This window comes from Centroberyx affinis, unplaced genomic scaffold, assembly GCF_046629955.1.
Source record: "Centroberyx affinis isolate AG114_WGS23_722 - 3 ecotype Tasmania unplaced genomic scaffold, CSIRO-AGI_Caff_v1 ptg000264l_1, whole genome shotgun sequence".
NCBI classification, from domain to species: domain Eukaryota; kingdom Metazoa; phylum Chordata; class Actinopteri; order Beryciformes; family Berycidae; genus Centroberyx; species Centroberyx affinis.
The window spans coordinates 484,795-504,335 of NW_027278945.1; the positions used below are offsets into that span (position 1 = coordinate 484,795).

The window sequence follows — 19,541 nt, forward strand, 5'->3', positions numbered from 1 at the left end:
GAAAGACAAAGAAAACAAGTGTCAAGCCAGACAGAATAAAATGTTCAAAGTTTTCTGAGTTAATATTATGATCATCCACCCTAATATAACCCACGTTTTTAGTGTAGCCTAATCCAAAGAAGGCTGCCAAAGTGAAAATAGAGAATATATTTAAGGAGGGATCTGTAGTAAATATATTTTTTCCCAAAATGTATTATTCACAGCATATATTTACAGCCATGTGGTGGAGATATAATATTGGGATGCGGACCACACCTGTCCCTATGTCCGGCCGGACAGGTGTTCGCCGGACGCCGCGCGAATCCTTTGAAAGCTCAAGACTGCACAGTTTCCCTAGCAACCGCTGGTGCTCAATCACGCCGCACCAAAGAGAGTTTCAGCCCTCAGCGCTGTCTTAAAGGAGCAGCGCCACGGCTAACTTAATAACTCCTCCCCCAAAGTGCAGAAAGATGACCACTAATGTTCAGCTGCTATTTATAAAGATCCTGCCAGACAAATATTAAGGCACTGAGGATAAAAAAAAACCCTCATGTCTCCAAAGCTATGTTTATAAAGCTGCCAAACCACATTCCTTTGTCTTTCAGATGAGTTATAGGCCTATAAAACTCCTCTCAGACAACTCTGTAACTAGCAGACAATCAAAAACTATATAAATCTCACATAGCTTTTTGTCCTCCAGAAAGCCCCACCTGGATAACTCTATGGTAGCACATATACATATAGTTTCCATATTAGCCTGTCCAACACAAGTTATTTAAGCTGTTTCCCAATAAATTTTACATGTTCCAGATGAGTTAGGTTACATGTTAAAATTGTCATGGACAAAGTGACTGATGTCACAAGAAAGCAAGGACGGAGGATGGATAAAGATCCCTGAAGTTTACTTGCCCACTGAGGATGCATTGAAGGGTGTTTTGGCCGAGAAGAAAGAATGGAAAGCCCCAGGATTGACAGCACATCACATCCAAACAGTCCAGAGCTGGTTGAAACAGCTTGGAAAATGAACAGTTGATCACAAGTGAAGTCAAGCACATTTCAAAATGTAAAGATGCTTTTCTGTGTATTGTAATATAAAAATCTTGCCTAGCGAAGCTTTAGAAAATCACCATATGGGGAGACATTAGAAGAAATGAAATTATTGCAACTATTCTTGTAGAAAACATTACTGACTTAATATTTCCACATACAAGATGGGCCATTGGTCATATTGACTTGTGGGTGGAAGTTCAGGTTGTTCTGCAGCCCTCCTTTGCACTATTGGCTGGATTTCCACATTGGCTCCAAAATCCAAGGTCAGATTTGGCCCTTGACTTTTACACACCTGATTGGCGCTTTAAATAAGGAAGACAAGTATGTCTATCTGTAGTCCTACACTGTTATGTCTTTGAAAACCAATTATGCTATTTATGCAAAGACTTTGCAATCATTCAAAGACTGTGCATTTCTAAAGAAGCAGAGCGTTTAGGATACCTCCACGGGGAGGAGCTAACAAGTTACCCATTACCGCCGCTCGTCTGTAAGACAGCGTTGAGGGCTAAACTCTAAACTGCGTCACGCCGTAAAGTACGAAACAAGGCGTAGATCACAAGGAGGTAGATCAGTGTCGACTATACATAGCGGAAAACTACCATCAGCTTGGATGCGACTGTAGACGGGTATTTGTTTTTCTAAGCCGACAACGTCTTGGTAAGGATCTCACAAAACCACAAATCTAAATAGCTGATTAGCTCATCGATTCAGCTTCGTGGTGAGCTGGTTGCTCAAGCTAACGACAGTGAGCTAATGTTAACAGCCCAGGGGCAGTAAGCAGTACTGCAGTATTGTGCTTATTCATAAAATATCCAGACAGTCGTGCATACAGTCAGTAATGTTACATGTGTCAAAATGCAAATCTTTGTTTGGTGCAACAGACAAGGTGGACAAATCAGTCAACGTTGGGTAATTAGCAGCAAGTTCATCACTAACAGTCGTGTTTACTGATGTTAACGTTAGCTAACGTTAGTTCTAACTTGCTAGTGTAAACTAACGTTACAGCACAGCTGGTCATATCCACTGCTCAGTCCAGACTCCCAGTTGATGATGTGTAACGTTATCGTTTGCTGTGACAACTCAATGTGTTTCACTTTGACGGATGTTGAGAAACAATCTGAAGAATCCAGACTCTCAAGTCCAGGCTGGGTGGGCCCCAATAGCCCAGTGTCAAGCCTAGAATTAAAAATAAATAAATAAACGGACTTCCGATCACAGCCTTCAAAATAAAGTTTTTTGACTAATATAAAGTACAAAAGAGATCATACAGGATGTAGGCTATTTAAGGAGGAATGAAATCACAATTGCTTTTGTTTTTTGCTGTTTTTTTTCACTACATTTATGAAAAGCCATGTACGCTTATGCAACATGCCATGCCAAACCTATACTGTCAACTTGGAAGGCTGTCTATTATCTTATAAAATTCAGTTTTCATCTGTTTCAGTGCATGTTCACATTGTTCTTAAAGGCCATATAATGGGAGCAGTCACTGGATTCATATTATTTTGTTTGTACACTGTATTGCGTCACGTTGATTAGTTATTCAAGACATGCTTTTGTGAAGAAGGGCTAAATAAATAAACCTGACTTGACTTCGGTCCAAGCTGTCACTCATATGCCCTGTGCTTATCATACATACAGGTCTGCTAAAACCTTAACCTTTTTCTGTGTTTCAGTTGCTCCTAAAGGCTGTATAATGGGAGTTCCAGTGCCTGTGGTTAATCACAATTTTCAAAATTAGCTTAGTAAGTCTTAGACATGGGATACTAAATTTTTAAGTCCCATATTGGCCCCTCTGCACAAGAGCTATGTACAAAAATCCACTTTGTAAGTCTCAGCCAGCAGACTGCTAGACTTTTAAAGAATCAGACCTCCTGAGCTTACAGGTAAAGACCTCTTCAGCCATACCCAGTTATTCAGTCGCCATTTTGACCTTGGCTTTAGTTTATACTTAATCAATGTTTTCTCAAATTTGCACATGGAAAGAGTTCTCAATTTAGTAGGTAACGTCCCCAGTGATTGTTAAAAGCTGCTGCCTGCACGCTGATGAATTCTCCAGCCCATTACTATTTCTCCAAACACAATCATGTGATCACGTTTGTTGCCTGTGCACCTACACTTCGAAGGAGGACTGGTCAATGAGATGGCACTTTGACATACTCCCAGCAGAACGAACGAATCCCCAGTCACTAAATTGGCTAAGACAGATGGAAACTGAAGAAATTGCTCTTTTTGGACAAATTAAATAATAAAGTATAAATAATGGACAAGTAACTTAATTACAGTCAGTATGGACTGTATCTCTTGACTTTTTCAATTCATTTGCAATCCTTACTGGGTGCTGCTGACCAGTCTGGTCTTGTTGTTGCCATGGTAGATTGTGATCAAATCCAAGACTCAGCAGTACACAAGGCAAAACACATTGAACAGTGCCATGGCCTCACTAGTCTTTGCTCTTGCAAAATTTAGACTAACATCAGCCGGCTAACTATCTGAGTTAGCCAGTGAGCTAACAAGCCTCTGTTCTCCATTTTACCAGAACAGACAAGCATGAGCAGCTTCAATAAGCCAGAGGGACACAAGAAACCACCGTTCACCAGGGCAACATACCTTGGAATATCCAAGCCTGAACTGGAGAGAGATTCAGGCTTCTCAGGTTTGTCTCAATTACTTTACTACTATGCACCGACAAGTTTTGTGTTTCTGCCAGGACTGGCTTTTTGAGAGGCTCACTTGGTAATGGTGCCAACGTGGTGGGTTTTGTGCACTGTTTAAGGTTAAGGTTAAAAAGACTCAAGTGGGCAGCCTAATATGTTAATAGATAGCGACGACCCTTATCAAATCCAGAGATCTAGGTCACCTTTTCCAAGTAGGCTATCTTCTTTTTTGCCTCCTGGATTTACTGTATGACGGGCTGACCTGGTTTTAGGTCTGGGTAACGCACCCCTTTATCAGATTGATGGTTTCCATTTCCAAAAGCCCTAGAGACTATTACCTCTGGCACTGCTTTCATAGTTCTAATGTTCTGGTTGGGGTATTGTACAATTACAGAAAACAAAATCTGTTCCTTTCTAACTGGATGAGAGCTATGTGCTTGTCTTCCCCTCCTCAGATGCCAGCTCTGAGTATCTGAGTGCAGTTGACCTGACTGACTCTGAGGATGCAGGTAGGAGTGTGTCTATAGTGGGCCAGGATCAGACCACTCCCCAGGTGGCCATGATGGGAGGCTCTTATGCTGGCCTGTCTCCTATGATCATCATGAACAACTTCGTCTTAAAGCAGGTAAAGTACAGCACCATATGTCTGCCTCTGCCTTGCACTGTCTGGCTCACAGCTGCTGGAGGGTGCTAGACTGCCTCGTTAACCCTTGGCTAATTTGGCTCTTAGCTGTGTGCTAACAAGCGTTTCACACTAGCTAATTACAAAGTTTTTTTATCCACGATTTTAACCCAGGATCAGCGTTCCTGTTGGTGAGCAAGATTAAAACAGATTTTTGGGAGGTCATCTACTGAAATGTGATTCACAGCAACATACTACTTCTTCTAGTCTTTTTGTCACCGTGCTTGTATGTTATTGTTGTGGTTGCTAACAGCTGACGGGGCTCGGCTGCAGCGCTTTTTTTTCCTCATTTACTAGAGATAATGGACTAGCTGGTACAGTTAACCTACCTGCTGACATTCACTCTTTTCGTGTTTCTTCCTTAGATCAATCTCTTCTCTCGCTGTGCTCCTTTGTTGACATTTCTCCTATTAATCTCATTTCATAGAACCTCTTGTTGATAGCAAAAGTGTCTCAGTACTAGTGGTTTGCCTGGTGACTCAGTTAATATAATGGACATGTGGGCTAGTGTAAGACAAAGGAAATGCTGCTCAGTAAATGATACTTTTGCTAATCTGTGTCTGTTCATGGTTAAGTTTCCCTAGACTTAGAATGTACATGTGTAAAGCCTTTGTGTAGGTTGTAGTTTGATTTAGCCTAGTTATATTTAATGGATTATACTTGCATTGTCTCACTTTGTTTTGTCTGTTTGCTCCATTTGTATATGCTGCATTTATTAATTATTAAGAGAGATAGAATTTGATATTAGAGATGGTATCAGGTGTTATAATATATGCTATAGCATAGATTATAGTAAGATAATGAAGGCATTTTTGTTTTCCTAGCCAAACCCCATGACTCCAGCAGAAAAACAGTGGGGCTTTCCTTCACCCTTGGAAATGATGCCTCAGTCCCAGGTGGTCCTTCTCCAGCCCATGGTATCAAATGGCAACAGCAGCTCCCCGAAGACTGGCTCTGAAAATCACAGACAATCAAAGAACTACTTGCCCATCCTCAAGTCATATCCCAGAATCGCCCCCCACCCTGGGGAGGCACCCACTAAGAGGCAGGGATCTTCTCGGGCGAGGGGCAGTTCAGCGTCAGGGTATGACCAGCGGCACCGGAGGCATCACCACAGCCACCGGCTCTACAGCCCCCCCGGCCCCCAGCCCGCCCCGCAGACACCCGTCAAACCTGTCTCCAACTTTGAAGCGGGGAACAACCAGGCGCCGGCAGCTGAGTGTCAGGAGCCGCTCCTGCTGCAGCTCAACGACAAGCCTCCCTCCCTGGTGACAGAGACCGGCTCTCTGCCCTCCTACCATCACGAATTTGGGTCGGTGCTAGACAGCAACCATGCCGACAAATACGAGGACGTCCTCTCTACGGACGGCGAGAAACTGAAACGTTTCAGCAACACCTATAACATTCTTGACAAGTCCGGCTTGCTGGGGATCACCTTGCGCACGAAGCAGCTGATCAAGGAGAACCGGCGCACCCAAGGCCAGCTGCAGCAGCTCCGGGAGCAGACGGCTCTGCTGATGGAGGCACTGAGCAGCGGAGACCCCCAGCTCTGGACTAAGCTCCAGCTCGCCCTGCAGGACTCGGACAAGGAGCAATGGGGGATAAAGCCTCAGAGCCTCCTGGCGTGATATACCGGTGGACTAAGCCAGCGGTTCTCAACCCGGGGGTCAGGGCCTGCCCAGAGGGTCGCGAGATGTTTTCATTGGGGCACAAGATGATGTATGGAATGTGAAAAACATATTTCTAGTAGAACAATATATTATCATATCTCAAATCTTTGCAATAACAGCTTTCTTCTTGTGAAATAGTGAACACTATACTGCATCTAGGCTAACAATTAATCAAGTGAAATTGCCTAAAATGAAATGAAATATATGTCATTAGTTAGTGTCACAGTTCACCATCCTGTGCTTGCATGCTCCTGTCTGGGGGTTGTGAGGAGGAATCACCTTATTTTTACAGGTCATGGGGGCCAAAAACATGTAGAACTGTTGGCTATAAACAAGCTCAAGCTCAAGCACATCCACTGTTAACTGGGGGATTTAAGAAGCATGCTTACATTTAAAACCCTTGCCTATAATGATTTTTTCTTGCCTCTGCTATTTCAAAATAGCAACAGCACTTGTAATAGGGCTATGGCTTCTATGTTGACCTGCTAGTTAACGCATGCCTTACAGCACATGCAAGGACAGGTGGGGTCTATTCCTCACCTGTCTTGAATCTGATTGCTGTAGAGAAAATGTAAGCATAATTATTATTTTTTGGACCATTGGAAACCTCAGTGTAATCGACACATGTGGCCTATGTTTCAATTTGCTCATTATTGAGATGCATTGAGATGCAAATTCATACCCATTTTACTGTTTTACTGCTTTTTTAGGATGGTAAACGATACTCTCTATGAATGAAGCAGATGCATGTTTTCATTAAGGAGATGTCTATACATCACTGATAGAGTGTAACCTCAGGCTTCTTCATAAAAGAAGAAACCTCAGATGTATAGCTCATTATGATTCAGAGTTAAACCATAACGTTGCTTTTATGTTTTTGCTGTTGGTGTCAGTATTATTTATTTGTAATAATCTATCTGGCCAAGACTAATGCCATGTGAATAATATAACGAAATTGAGTACTTTATGACTATGAGTCCAATTGACTGACAAAGCTGGCTCCATATCAAAAGACAACTTTAAAACCTTAAAATTGTGAAATCTAAAATTGTAGCTAGTGAAGTGCTGTAACCATATAGTTGTCTTGACTGATCCTTGCTGGCATGTTAATTCCTGCTGCATTTTAAAGCTGAATGTGACACAGTTTTAATTGAAACGAATGAGGCAGAGAAATGCCAACTAATAGTTGCATTCTGTTCTGTTACAAACTCTTGCACTTTAGCAACAAGATTGCTGTTACCATTTTTAGAGCAATGTGAGGTCTTGCATCTCTAAATGAGCATTGCTTTTCTGTCTTGATAGAACACAAATTTGCTATGAACGTTTATCCAGTTGCCTGTGCCTTTTGAACATGTCCATATTTGTGTTTCATATCAGTGCTTGGTCTACTGTAAGCTAACGTTTAGAGAACTGCAAAGGTTTCTCTTTATTTCTTTGAGTGCTAAATGTGGAAAAAACTTGAAAGTACTTTAAAGTCTCCAAAGAAGTGTACTATTTTCCTGTGAAATTAGAAAATGTTAATGGCCCTGGCTTGGTAATACATCCACTACTGCTACAAATATGGTAGAAATAACAGTGTGAAGACATTGTCTGTAGCAGCACTGAAGTATAAAATGGATGCTGGGTTAGTAAATTCATAAACGCTTCACTTTTAAAGGTTAGGTTTAACTCTAGGCTAACAATTCTATGCCTCATTTAGCTATAATACAATGTACTGGCACAATATTTTATAGTCAAGTGTAAAATTGCTAAGTTATCAAATCAGACTTGGTTCCAAGAGGGCAAAAAAGAAGGTAACAGAAAGAAGATGATTTGAATTGTTTGTAGATTGCTTTCCAGAGATCAGTGCTTTTCCTGTTGTGGTGAAGTGCCCTCTTTGTACTTTTTCTTTTTTAGCAGAAGTCACTTTGATGAATAATTAATTGTCATAAAACTACGTTTTGTTCAAAAACATTTTTCTGTCCTTCCATTTGTTTCACTTTACTAACTCAGTATGTGTAATCTCGACAGATAAAGAACAACTACTTGTGTGATTTTAATACTTTTATTGGTATAACAGGAATAGACAAAATATTTCTAAAAAGTAAAGTTCTATTTAGAATTGAATTCCAGGAATATACAGACACTGATATCCCTTATAAAACTTCTTTGACAGGATGTGAAAGATGTCAAAACTGTAGCTGTAGCATAAGAGTGGAAAGTCCTTACAATTACTGCAGGCCCCTATCATTAGCGATGTAGTGAATATCTCATCTTTGGGGCCGTCTGTAAGCATGAAAGACATGATTTTATGGCACATTATGGTTAATACCCTGGATAGTCCCACACCACTCTTTGTAGGGGAAATGCAGTGTCATCTTTATATTTTCCCCGCCCATTCCTGTAAAGCAGCATATTACAGTGTATTTCCTTCATTCATAACTTCTTGAAACTGTCTGAGTCGCATTCTTTAGAAAATGTATCAGACTCCATATGTAACAGCTTATTGTTAAAACAAGTGTCCCTGTTTATCAATACAGTTGTCAAGCCTGGCAGTTTGTGCTGTGGATCAATATACAGTTTAGTATTCCTTGTCTGCTAGCCCTTGGTGTCAAAGTCAAATATTGTTATGAGAACTACCACAATTTTCCTGAATGTCTGATATTGTAGCATCCTACTTGGAAGTGTGGAAGTATAACATATTTTGACTGAAAATCGCAGAGCGCTGCATGGAACATGGCACAGGTGTTAAAATCACTAGCAAGCATGTAGTACAAAAATGCAAAGTTGTGAACATGCACTTACGGCCATCTTTACATGTTGTAGTAGTGCATGTAAAACTGTTGCATGTCCAAAATGACCAACTTATTACTCTTCTTAAAATTGCCTTGTAAAGCTACTTAAAACATACACATAGATTATGTTGTCAAAAAACAAATTTCACATTGCTTATATGGCTCCTGTCCTTTAAGGAATGTGTTCTAATACTTCTAACAATTTCACAGACTATTTTAGAGATCGTAAAGCATTCATTTCCTATTCAAACCATTCACCAAATGGCTCCCAATGAAACATTTCTTACAGCTTGCATGTGTGAACTATTAGGAGCTGTTGATAGGAAATCTGGGCATCAATCAGTCATGTTTGTGTGCAGCCACGTCTTCACAGCACGTCTCCACCGTCTGCACAGGCAGAACGAGCCCCAGGGCCCAGCGGGTTCCAAAAACATCCCTAAGGTTGGTTCTCCAGGGGCTGCGGTTCTCCACCAGCTGCCCCCGCTGCAGCTGACACCAGGTCTGCCCCCGGGCCACCAGCAGCACCTGCTGGCAGCAGAAGCCTGCGCACACCAGGCCGATGCCCAGCCACACATACAGCATCAGCACCAGGAACAGCTGCAAGCCTGAGATGACTCCTGGTGGGAAGGAATTGAGAAAGCATTCTGATTAGGGGGGTGTTCATTCTTCAGCAGGTGCCCTTTATGTTCCTTTATCAGCTTGATTTGTATTTAAAAAAAAGTGTGAAACAACTCACCCATGAAGAAGTAACCGGTGGAGAGGGGAAGAAGAGTCAGGAAGGTGAGTGGGTTCTCAAAGGAGATGGAATATTCCACTGTCAGAAAGGCCACACCGAGAACCAGGGAGTACAAACAAGTGCATGATGTGTAGATGCAGAACATGATGAAGTAACGCATGTTTTTGTTGCCGATGCAGTTCCCTGTGAAAAAGCAGTGGTGATCCCTCTTGAGAATGACCTTCTTGCAGAGTTTGCAGAAGTGACGGCCATTCAGGAGGTAGTGGGCGTCCACTTTGTCCGGACAGTCCGGCGAACACACCGGGATCACAGTCTCATTTGCGCTTTCAGCAGGATATTTGATAGTCATTAAGTAATTTCCCAGTGCGTTGAGCATCATGAAGAGGAAAACAGTTGTGTGAAGCACTGTAGACCCCGTCAGTGATATGTCTGGGCTTGGGAATATTGTTGGGATGAAGAAGCCAAAGTGCAAAATGAAGGTGACTGCTGTAGCGACGAAAAAGTATGCAGGTGCTACAGCATTGAGAAGTCTCAGCTTCAACATCCTGGTAAACATACCTGTGTGAGAGTGAAGACACAGTCAGTAAAAAGCAAACACAGTTGGTCTATATTACGGCAGATGGATGCTGTGGTTCCTGTTATCATGAGCTGAATTGACAACTGATAAAGACTGAGATGAGTGATTACTTCAACAGCTCAAATGAAACTAATCAGATTAGAGGGTATAAGCCTTCCAAGGATTGGATTTGGATATAGGATTTGGTTCAGGCCGATTTATGTGAAGCATCTTGCTGAAATTTAAAGCTGGCCCCTATTAGAAAAGATAGACTAGATAGATTCTTGTGTTCCTTCTTTACAGAAATTGTAAGTTTGCAGCCTAAAAAATAAAGAGCATTGCAGTGGAATGCAGTGACTCCCAAAGACTCCCAGGGGTCCTTGAGGGAATTCCAGAGGGTCAATGAAGAATAGTTTAATTTTATTATCATTTCATTCATTTGATGATAAGACAATGAGAGAGATGATATAGAGATGTTTATTTTGATCAGAGGTTTCACTCTCCCCACTGTGATATACAGTATAAACAGCTGTCCAGTTCTATATCAAATCATATCATAAACAGAAATCCTCTCAGATGGGGGTGCTACAGACAAAAATCTGAGGTGTCCGTGGCCTGTTTTGTATCTATTTGTTGGCCTTGACATGAGCACGTCTGGGAACCCCTACTGTAAATCAATGCATGACAGAAATCATACACGACACCATTTACCAAAGACTATTGCAGTTAGTTCTCCGCCGTCTTTTCTCTTTTCCTCAGCCAAGACATGAGACAGATGTGCCAGTGTTGGCCTAAATTAGCTGATTTCCGTGACGACGCAATTAAATCATCATCATCATCTTCAACATCACGGTCATCATGCACAAGCTGCCTACCTGCCGATATCGGTCGGTGAAGGAGCTGTCCTTTCAGCACTACGAAGCCTGGATTCTCCGCTTATGAGACTCATTCAAACAAGGAAAGCGTCTCGTTAAGCTGTCGATGTCTTTCTTTCACTGTAAGGGTGTCTGCTGTTTTGTCTACCGCCGCCTGTTGGTCTGGATGCGTCTGTTGTCTTCCTTTTTGGTTATTACAGACATCAATTTTGTTTCGTGTCGAGGTCTCATAGCCAGGATTGTAGTGGAGGGAAAATCCGCCTAAATTTGGTTACTGTGTGTGAGTTTTGAGGAAAACAGCATGAATTAATTGTGTTTCTGTAAATAGAGCCTGATTTTTGTTTATGCTGGTGGTTGTTTGCCTTATGATGATCACCAGTTTATCCTCCTTTACATTTACCACTACATCGCCGCTTGGGGTTAACTCTTCATCTTTAGAGACAATGGTTTAGATTTGCTTGTTACTTTTATTCTTCAAGTCATTTAAAATACATAAATAAATACAATAAAATAAGCCTATAGGCTAACGAAAGCCAGTCATAGTGACTTTGGTTTTGGACAGTGCAAGAAAGTCAACTTTCCAGTAGGTGGCAATGCATCCTCAATAATTTTACCTCTCAATTTGAGTGCTGTCAGTTTGGTGGTATGGACTCACTTGATTTTTCTTTTATATTCCACAACGAGCGCACTACATTCACACTTTACTTACCTTGTGCGGTGTCATAGCCTGAACCACTCAGCACTGGCACCTCTTATCATGTTGGCTTATAAAACACAGGGATTATTTCATCAGAAAAAGGCAAAAAAAAAAAAACATGTACCTTTCACTGAGTTGCCTAATCAAAATATTATATATGCATGTAATCAATTCGCTTATCCAAATCCAAATGAAGATCTTGGGGTTGAAACAAGTTCGACGCTCCCTTAGCCAACCTTTCAGGCAGGTGTTTAATTGTCAGACGGCCCCTGAGTAGGTGGGAGTTTCTCTTGTTTCTTGGTGTTGAAGAAAAAAAACATAGCAGCATCCCCATCATCAGACGCCAGCGACCAGGAAGCTTTGTGAGGTGAGCAATGTGAATTTTCAACTCATGCGTCCGTATGGTGTAATGTAAACGCGGGTTGGGGATTTATTGCGTTATTTTGTGGCGCAATCGGTTTCATCAAGTTCCAGAGCTGGAGGGAGGTGGGTGTATCGGCTGCTGTGAGTGCTGCAGCAAACGGCGCATATGGGAAACAAAATCCCAAATCCTCTCATGGAAAGAGAATCACATTTCTCTCAATTATAAAGATTTACTTCTACAGCTGAGGACGTCTCAGACTGAAATCAGGAGGTGGCAGCCTCGGTTTGACTCGTTCAAAAGCTTCCTGTATCATGTTATTGTATTGTTATTTGTCGGTTAATGAGGATGATGATAGTGTTGGCAACGTGTCAGACTTTTACATCCAGACCAAAATACACCCCTCTTCCTCACGAGCACACCTATTGTTCCTAATGCCCCCCAGTGTGTGGTGGTCTAATCTTTACAGGTTTCCCTTACAGCAATATGGGGTTCCCGTTTGCCAGATAGAGAATGTGTAATCAACCAATCTTTCCACAGCATTTACTATATCTGTGGTCATGCTGCCACGTCTCTACTGTCTGCTGCCTGGGCTCTAGTGGATTCACTCAGACACAAAGCCTTATTGGTCAAGTGAGCGAGTAGTTTGACCTGTTGAATCTCTGCTCATCCTGCTGCACATCCCATTAAACTTTGTCTAACTGCTCTGTTGCTTTCTGCATGTCACTGAAAACTACAAAAATCCTAAGGCAAGGTTTACAATAATTACAATAATAATTACAATAATTAGTATTTCCAGGATATATTTCTCAAAATAAACTCAGATAGTCGTTGTTTGTAGCCTATATACTAAGTAAACTTACTTCTCTTGACTATATCAATATCTATATATATCTATATCTATATCTATATCAATGACTATATCATTTATATTTCTTGCATGAATCTGTGAGTGTGTTATTTTGAGTCTTGCAGTTTAAAAGCCAAGGCAAATTCTATATTATATTCAAGTAACAAGGCTTCTCTTACCATCTGCAGCATTTGGCTGTGATGAAGGAAACTGGCCTTTAAAATGTCAGATCTATAATGGGTTTTTGACATTTTAGTGCAATCTGTGCATTTCATTTGCATTGCATGGGGTTACATTGAGGTGGAGTGGGTTTTGTTCAGCTGACAATTTGAAAAAGTGAATTCCTAGCGGAGAAGGGTCTTATCATCTGTAGTGGGAAGTCATATTGTACTTCTTTAATGGGTTTTAATGAAGATGCGAAGAGCCCACTTACTGGGCTGAAATGTACGCTGAGGTTCATGTGCACACTAAGTGGATTATTAACCTTGATGGTGGCAATTAGTGTGTATCGTTAATTAGAGAGCAGCTCTATCATGTTTCGAGGCTCTCTTTATTGTTCCGCGACTAGAGGCTTTATGCTTTAAAAATCATCTGAGAAACGTGAATGAGATGTCATTGACCTAAAAATGAGTTGAGTGAATGAGCTTGAATCAGTATCCTAGTATCATGGTTTTCCAGTGGCCAGATTTGGTCTAGATACCTGAGACTCGCACAAGGAAGAGTGTGAACTAAGTCTCCCATGAAAAGGGAGCAAATGAACGCTGGTCATCTCCAAGTAACACAGGCATGAATATTTCAGGAGACTCTTAGCTGAGATTGAAAGAAGAGCTTGCCGTAGTGAGAGGGACATGGTGTGCTTGTACAATGCATACTTCTGAATTTGACAGCTGAACAGGCTAGGTAGGTAGTGAGTGGTACTGTAGAAAAAAGCATAAGCAAAAATAAGCCAATATCCATTGATCTGTGTGGTTTGCTTTTTTCTTTCCGTCTGTGTTTCAGCACCGTGAGCATGTGGACAGCTCCGCAAGTGACGTATAGGCAAAGTGCACAGGAGGCTCAAAAGAGTGGACCAAGTGCATAAAGATGATTTCTGCTTTAATATGATTACTTTTTTCAGAAATGCCACCTGATGTAAAGCACCCAAAAGACATAATCTCCTCTGTCTAGTATGGAAAGAGAGGAAGAGGCAGAACAAACACCGGGTGGATGCATAATGCCTTTTACACTGTGGGCTAGAATGTCAAACATCAATCCAGGAAAATGTTTTTTCTGTTGTTGGCCTTTTATACTACAGAGCTTAGTACTGTGGACAGCTCCGGCAACAGGATCTTCTCTTATCATTACTTGCATAACTTAATTTAGTTATGTCAGTTATGTCCTAGCAGTGTCATTGCACATCTAGGTGGGCCCATCTGCCCCTTTCCTACAGCATGCAGGAATGAATGAGAGTTTACTCACCTGAGCCCTAAACTGGGGATCTGAGAGGAACACCCACACTGTCAACAGACTTCACACATTATATCCTCCAGTGATGAGCAACCAGGCATTCCTGTGTACTTTGGTAGTTTTTCTGGGCACTGTGGTAGTGATGGTAGTTAGATGTGTGTGCATGCGTGTGTGTATGCATCCTAGGTTGCATCATATGTGAGATGTACTTCTGTGACTCATCTCCCCAGCCACATTTCAAAGGCTGCTGGGTCTGAATAAACATGTCAGAAAACTCTTCCATGTAACCCTCTTGACAGAAAATCGAACACCAACAGAATGCATCAGAACAAAATTGTGACTACCGATATTGTGGTTGGTTGTGAAACCTCCATTTGTGTTCCACTTACCATCTAACCCTGGCAATTATGTACTGTGGGCTCGGATTTGTTCTTTGTGTGTGTTTTGTTGAGAACAGGCTCCCTGCTGTTTTAGATTCCTGCTGTGAAGTTCCCTGCTATTTCACAGGGGTCTAATACTGTGATGCCAAAGCACGCATCATTATTTAGATTTAGGATAATCACTGATATACATACGCCTACCATAATACCAGAAAGCAGTTTTTGTTATTCATGGCAATAGGCACAAATTTCAGTCTACCTTATCCTCTCACCTGTCACACCTTTTATACTGACTGTGCCTGTTATATATGTACTGTAGGCTCTCTCCCTCGTTTAGTAGCACAAGAGGTAATTACATCAGATTCTGTAATATGGTAAACTGTGCAGGCTTTCAGCATGATAGTCTTCTAATTGGTTCCTGGTCTGATGTGAGATTGCAAGGCTCTGTGCCAATCACAGAGATCCTGTCTGACATCCTGGGGAGAAGCCTGTGATTGGTGATCTTTACCATCCAGATGCTCACTCTCTCTTTAATTGTCTATATCCAAAGCTATATTTAGTAAAAAATTGACAGATGAGTAGGATATAGAAAGTAGAGAGAAAGTGAGCAAAACTGCAGACTGCTTTGTATTTTATAATTGTTTCCGTGTGGCTCTTCTTTGCATCGCGTGCATGACTGATGTTATGTCAGTACCCCAAGATCTGTTGTATTTTGATTGATTGCATGTCTTGCATCTTCTAAGTATGATATAACACATTTCTCAAAAGTAAGCCTCTTATGATAAGCAGTGTTTACTGTACACTTTTTGGTAGATGTGGGTGGGAGTCATTTTGTTTCTGAGACCCAGCTTTGCTCCTGGGCCCATTTCAGGATCAGTTCCAGCAGATGTTGCAGTTTAAGAAGCTGTGAGGGAAATTTTCCAGCAGTGGGAGGGAGAATTAATAGAAAGGAAATATTGGTAAGATTGGTTCAGAACTCGTACATGAGTCATGTTCAGTGTCATCCAGCTTTAAGAGCAAACACAATTGAATGAATGCAAGTTAGTCTCAAGCCATCGTGGAGGCCAGATGGGTCCTAATGAGCAATGGCCCAGTCTACACAGCAGCAGGGCAGACACACAGTGCTCCCCTGGGGGCCCACTGAGCATGTGCAGCCAGACAGGAAGCAGGTGTTTGGTTTGTTGAGCACGGCCAGTATGTGCCGTCATCGCTCCAGCCATGCCATGGCTCATTCAGCCTTCAGTAAGAGGCTGAGTGGGGGGGATGCTGCATTAAGCATGCTGTCAGCAGACACACCTCGATGGTCTGTGTTTGTGAGACAGAGAGAGGGAGAGAAGGAGAGAGAGTGTGTGAGAGAGAGAGAGGTGAGAAAAGAGGAAAGCCCCCACCCCCACCACTGAGCAGGTGGTGAGCAGATTGTGCTACGGCATCCACCCCCTTCTCCCCTCGAGGCCGGGTCTCTCAAGAACCGGCCCCTCCACACCTCCAACACTCTACCCTCCACCCAAAACCATCCAACTACCACAGAATAAGATGCTCCTGTGAAAACACACTCACCCATGGCATCTCCATTATGTATTATTATATAAAATAACCTAACAAAATACAGAGCAGATATTTTTCCGAATGAGGGCAAAAAATGAAAGGGGAGCTGATGTCTCATTTCACTCCTCAAGCGATTCTGCAAATGCACCGTCGGCTTTGGCTCGTTTGTGTCTGAGCTCTGCTTTAATAAGGCATTATTAAACCATTATTTTCCATGTGGATTATTGGAGGGCTTCCCTTTGGCCTGTGGTAAGTGAGAGAGTCAAAAACCCACAAAGTGTGATGGAAAACTACTCTCTCCCATTCCCACCCAAGCCTTCCAGCATGCTGCCAGTGAGAGGGGAAAGGTCTGGTTCAACAACATCCTGCTTCCATGTCAGTGGGGTTTCATTGCCTGGTTAAAAGTTGATTAGAGGGGGGATTTTTATGGAATACCTGTTAAAAACATACAAAATCCAGGGACTTACTACTCAGAGGCTCAGTTTTAGATTTACATGCCGATTCTAAGGTCTTTTGTAAGAGTTTTTGAGTCTTTTTTTGAGTTTCTCACATTCTTTTTCAACTCCATTAGCATATTCTCTGCAATCAAGCCTTCTCTCTTTCTGACTGCAGCTCTGTGATTGTGCTATCACTGTGTCTCAGTCATGGGGATATGCAGAGCACAGCTATGAAATGCTCATGCATATTCTACCAGCTGTGGGTCTTGGAGATGAAGCGGATGACAAGGGAAATGTCAAACCTTTCCTTCCCATGCAGGTATTGCTAGCTCAGGCAGAGGGAACATCTCTGCCAACACAAACAAAACAGTGGCAGGGGAAAACGGCATGTTTAACAAGGATCCAGACGGTGCAGTCAAGCACAGAACAACCACTCTGAAGCCACTGTTGTTTTATTTATGGTGATTGCAAGTTGTCCTTGGAGGCACCCTTTTATCCCACAGTGACTGACAGTTGATTGGGTGCGGAGGTTTGGAAGTCAAAGCGAGTTCACATTTTATTTATGGTTCATTTCTCTGCCACGATCAGGGCCATCTCTCTCTCTTTCTCTCTCTCTCTCTCTCTCTCTCTCTCCCCAGCGTTCAGCCACTCCCTCAGGCAGGTAATGGATCTAGATCTAAACAAATGTTTCACCAGGGAGAGCGAGATGTTCCAGCTCTGTCCACCATATGGTTTATGCTGTAGATTAGGGTTTTTGGTCCAAACTGAGAACTAATCCTGTGTTCTGTTTAAAACCACTGAACCTCTGTTGAGCTGCTCCAACAGAACTCCAGCAATAATACACCTCTGATTTGATGCGGCAGATTGTGATGTTTTCCAGCTTGGCTTTGTTATATGATAACATAGATTCATATTGTCCATTTGGCATGACAAAGCACTGGTGAGCTGGTGAATTGATAGAATGGAACAATCCCAGGTACCACTATAGCATAAAATATAATGAGGCGGTGGTGATAGATAGCTGGTTTGAATCAGGGTTTATTGCACGTTATTACTCCTCAGAGTTATGGCTTAATTGTTTTATCTTTATCAGGGATGCTCTCTCTCTCTCTCCCTCTCTCTCTCTCTCTCTCTCTCTCTCTCTCTCTCTCTCACACACACACACACACACACACACAACACACCTCAGCTGTTTTTTTCTGGTGCATTGAGCAGATTAGCTGACCTGAGCTAACTTGCCTTTTTTTCTGCCTCTCTGACTCAAACTCAGGTATATCTCATCACCAACTCTCCACTCCTGCACTTACTTCAGCATCTGTGATCACAATAGTCAGCTGAGCACAGAGGAGAGATTTCACTCACACTGCCAGTCGGGGGGGGGGGGGGACTGCTTCCCGAGCACTGCTTCCCGAGCCAAACTCCAGCTTGTAATCTGCTGCATTGGCTCAGAAGCCTGATTCAGGGATGAGGATGAGCAACATAATCATCGAGTCTGCTCAAAATTTTTATACAGACAGCCGAGGGAAAGGATTAGAGAGACTTTGCAAACTTGAATAAGCTGAATAAGAAATGGATATCATCAGGTAGTGAGTGATAGGTGTGTGAGCATGCTCCAGTGTTTACATGTGGACACGAGGGGGAGAGACGGAAGCGAATGTAGATGCAGAGTGTCGTAATTAATCTGCTGAGTCATGCTGGCTGGGACTGTGACGCTGGTCCAGCTGTCCTGTGAACTGTCACTGTAGACAGCCCGTATCCTCCAGCACCCTGCTCTGCCCCGGAGGTACAGAAGAAGAGTTTCACTGTCAGCATCAGCAGCCGGCAGCGCGCTCCTTCTCTGGCAGTGATGGAGAAAGTGACAGAGAAATACCCGTCTGATGCAGGAAGAGGAACAGCTCAATAAGCCGATAAAGGTCTGTCTGAGCTTCCGCATGTCGAGCTCTTACTTTGCTTGAGCTCAGTGTGTTTCCATTAGATGAGCTAGCTCTTGTGTTTTTTTTCTCCTCTGCAATAAGGCATCATCTGCCTATGTATGATTTGTTTTCCTGCTGTGTAACACTCACAGTTCACTTAAAACACACGGCTGCTCTTTTAAGTGTTTGTTTTGCTACTGTCAGCTCAGCTCATTGTCAATTTGCTAACAGAATAGTTGACCTTTTCCCTGCATCCATACTACTTCAGAGCATCTGATATGATAGAATTAGTTAAAAAATATCGGTCACATGTTCTACAAACAGCATCAACAGTATTGTGCATTCTGAATTCTCTAAAAGCAGCGCCATGTAATCTGAGGAAGCTATTGAGCCTCCATCTGGGAGGTCTGGTTGATTCATTGTCGTATTGATCGGACAACATGAAAGTCCTCAGATAAATCACCAGTATTTGAGTTTGATTCCAAAGTGCTATGTGTCCATTTGGTGAAAGAAATCTTGACTTAAAGTTCATCATTCAATATCTTGGCTTCCAGGCTGTAAAATTGCTTTCATTTGGTTAACGGAGGACTTAAGCTACCCACTATCCTTTAAAAAGCACCATAATTAGTTTTAATTTTGCGTGATCAATAATTTTATGAGAGTAGGGTATTTGGAGAGTGCTTCTGCTGTGTCTGTACTGTAAGTCCATGATGTTATTAAATCCTTTTTTTTAAATCACTAAATCATTCCTTTTTAATAGACTGATGGGATAATGCACTATTGCAAGAAAGAGAAAATGTGTTGCATGGTGCATCAGCTGCTGTAGAAACACAGCTCTTCAGAGACTTTGCACTCTGTGTGTGTGTGTGTGTGTGTGTGTGTGTGTGTGTGTGTGTGTGTGTGTGTGTGTGTGTGTGTGTTATGGATTTGCTC

General features: G+C 42.2%; 2 protein-coding genes across 2 annotated transcripts; one reads left to right on the forward strand and one right to left on the reverse strand.

Moving 5' to 3' along the window:
* The first annotated feature begins 1,555 nt into the window (after positions 1-1,555).
* LOC139667181 (CLOCK-interacting pacemaker-like) lies at positions 1,556-7,966 on the forward strand. The gene is made up of 4 exons (XM_071546610.1): positions 1,556-1,686; positions 3,569-3,685; positions 4,142-4,311; positions 5,193-7,966. Exons 2-4 carry the CDS (start codon positions 3,580-3,582, stop codon positions 5,994-5,996), a joined length of 1,080 nt encoding a protein of 359 aa, XP_071402711.1. The 5' UTR covers positions 1,556-1,686; positions 3,569-3,579; the 3' UTR covers positions 5,997-7,966.
* A 1,185-nt stretch (positions 7,967-9,151) lies between these two features.
* Positions 9,152-10,104, reverse strand: LOC139667233 (palmitoyltransferase ZDHHC22-like). Its single transcript, XM_071546678.1, has 2 exons — positions 9,549-10,104; positions 9,152-9,429 (listed from the first exon to the last, which is right to left on the reverse strand). The coding sequence occupies exons 1-2, from the start codon at positions 10,102-10,104 to the stop codon at positions 9,152-9,154; spliced, it is 834 nt and encodes a 277-aa protein (XP_071402779.1).
* Positions 10,105-19,541: the final 9,437 nt, after the last annotated feature.

Bases quoted from the DNA above. Each gene is read 5' to 3' on its own strand.
- LOC139667181 (XM_071546610.1), top strand. From the start codon at position 3,580: ATGAGCAGCTTCAATAAGCCAGAGGGACACAAGAAACCACCGTTCACC. The intron at 3,686-4,141 runs GTTTGTCTCAAT...TCCCCTCCTCAG, and splicing joins GAGAGATTCAGGCTTCTCAG to ATGCCAGCTCTGAGTATCTG. The intron at 4,312-5,192 runs GTAAAGTACAGC...TTGTTTTCCTAG, and splicing joins ACAACTTCGTCTTAAAGCAG to CCAAACCCCATGACTCCAGC.
- LOC139667233 (XM_071546678.1), bottom strand. From the start codon at position 10,104: ATGTTTACCAGGATGTTGAAGCTGAGACTTCTCAATGCTGTAGCACCT. The intron at 9,430-9,548 runs GTGAGTTGTTTC...CCTTCCCACCAG, and splicing joins CACCGGTTACTTCTTCATGG to GAGTCATCTCAGGCTTGCAG.